This window comes from Myotis brandtii, unplaced genomic scaffold, assembly GCF_000412655.1.
Source record: "Myotis brandtii unplaced genomic scaffold, ASM41265v1 scaffold191, whole genome shotgun sequence".
NCBI classification, from domain to species: Eukaryota; Metazoa; Chordata; class Mammalia; order Chiroptera; family Vespertilionidae; genus Myotis; species Myotis brandtii.
The window spans coordinates 4,064,678-4,066,293 of record NW_005357115.1 but is presented as its reverse complement, the minus strand read 5'-3'; the positions used below and the strand labels follow the sequence as shown (position 1 = coordinate 4,066,293).

The 1,616-nt window shown below is 64.2% G+C and overlaps 1 protein-coding gene across 1 annotated transcript in view; it reads left to right on the top strand.

Moving 5' to 3' along the window:
• Positions 1 to 7: 7 nt before the first annotated feature.
• Positions 8 to 1,616, top strand: part of ZFP36L2 (ZFP36 ring finger protein-like 2) — a 4,199-nt gene continuing 2,590 nt past the window's right edge. The window contains exons 1-2 of the mRNA XM_014538494.1: positions 8 to 313; positions 843 to 1,616. Coding sequence (XP_014393980.1) covers positions 263 to 313; positions 843 to 1,616 — 825 coding nt within the window. The 5' untranslated portion in view covers positions 8 to 262. The remainder of the gene's footprint in view (positions 314 to 842) is intronic.

Sequence of the window (1,616 nt, the reverse complement as noted above, 5' to 3'; positions counted from 1 at the left end):
CCCGCGCGGGGGGGCGGGCTGGGCACCCCGGGGCGCGGAGAAGCGCTCTTTGCTTCTCTCCTTTTCCCCACGCCGCACTCCTGGGCACCCTCAAACCAGTCCACGCTTCTTCCCTCTCCCTCCTTTCTCGCTCCCTGCCAACTTTTGGTCCCTCCCCCGCCCCTCTCCCGTTATTCGTCGTGGCTCCAGTCCGGCTGCGCCGCTCCGAAGGTTCCGCCGGACCTCCCAGCCTGCAACTCGGACCATTACAGGATCCAGAAACATGTCGACCACACTTCTGCCCGCCTTCTACGATATCGACTTCTTGTGCAAGGTACGCGGGGGAGCAAGGAGAGAAGAAGGCGGGCAAGCAGGAAGCCCTTCGAGTTTTCAGACTTTGCCTTCTGTCCTCGGCTTTTGGGGAGCCCCCTCCCCACCTTGACTTTTTGGGGGTTGGGGAAAAAAATCCCGAAGTTTGTAGTAGTCGTGCTGGTTGGTGCCTCATGGGCAGGGAGAGAAGGAGCAGGGAGGGAGGAAGGGCAGGAGGGAGCGGCTGTAGCTGTTTAGTTTCTCCCCGGCCGACCGCGGCCACGCTACCCGGGGCTTCCCGGACTGAGTTTGCGCCGCCCAAGCCAGCGGCCCACGGGCTGAGGATCACATGTCGAAACCCAGCACGGCCTGAAGTGGGAGTCCGGCTCCTACCAGCGCGAACTTTTTCGCGTGTATGGGTGGAGGGTGGGGGCCGAGTCGAAATCCGCGAAAAGAAAAAAAAAGAACCAGAAGACTGGCAGTTACTCTGCAACTCGCCCCAACTCTTTCCTCCTTGACCCTTTTTGATCCCTTCCCCGCTCTCCTTTTGGCAGACGGAGAAATCCCTGGCCAACCTCAATCTGAACAACATGCTGGACAAGAAGGCGGTGGGAACGCCCGTGGCCGCCGCCCCCAGCTCGGGCTTTACGCCGGGCTTCCTCCGACGGCACTCGGCCAGCAACCTGCACGCGCTCGCCCACCCCGCGCCTAACCCCGGCAGCTGCTCGCCCAAGTTCCCGGGCGCGCCTAACGGCAGCAGCTGCAGCAGCGGGGTGGCGGGAAGCCCGGCCTCCTACGGCACCCTCAAGGAGCCGTCGGGGGGCGGCGGCACAGCCCTGCTCAACAAGGAGAACAAATTCCGGGACCGCTCGTTCAGCGAGAACGGCGAACGCAGCCAGCACCTTCTGCACCTGCAGCAGCAGCAGAAGGGGGGCGGCGGCTCCCAGATCAATTCTACTCGCTACAAAACTGAGCTGTGCCGGCCCTTCGAGGAGAGTGGCACGTGCAAGTACGGCGAGAAGTGCCAGTTCGCACACGGCTTCCACGAGCTGCGCAGCCTGACCCGCCACCCCAAGTACAAGACGGAGCTGTGCCGCACCTTCCACACCATTGGCTTCTGCCCCTATGGGCCGCGCTGCCATTTCATCCACAACGCGGATGAGCGGAGGCCCGCGCCATCGGGGGGCACCTCTGGGGACTTGCGCACCTTCAGTGCGCGAGACGCGCTGCACCTGGGCTTCCCTCGGGAGCCGAGGCCCAAGCTGCACCACAGCCTCAGCTTCTCGGGCTTCCCCTCCAGCCACCACCAGCCCCCGGGGGGCCTCGAG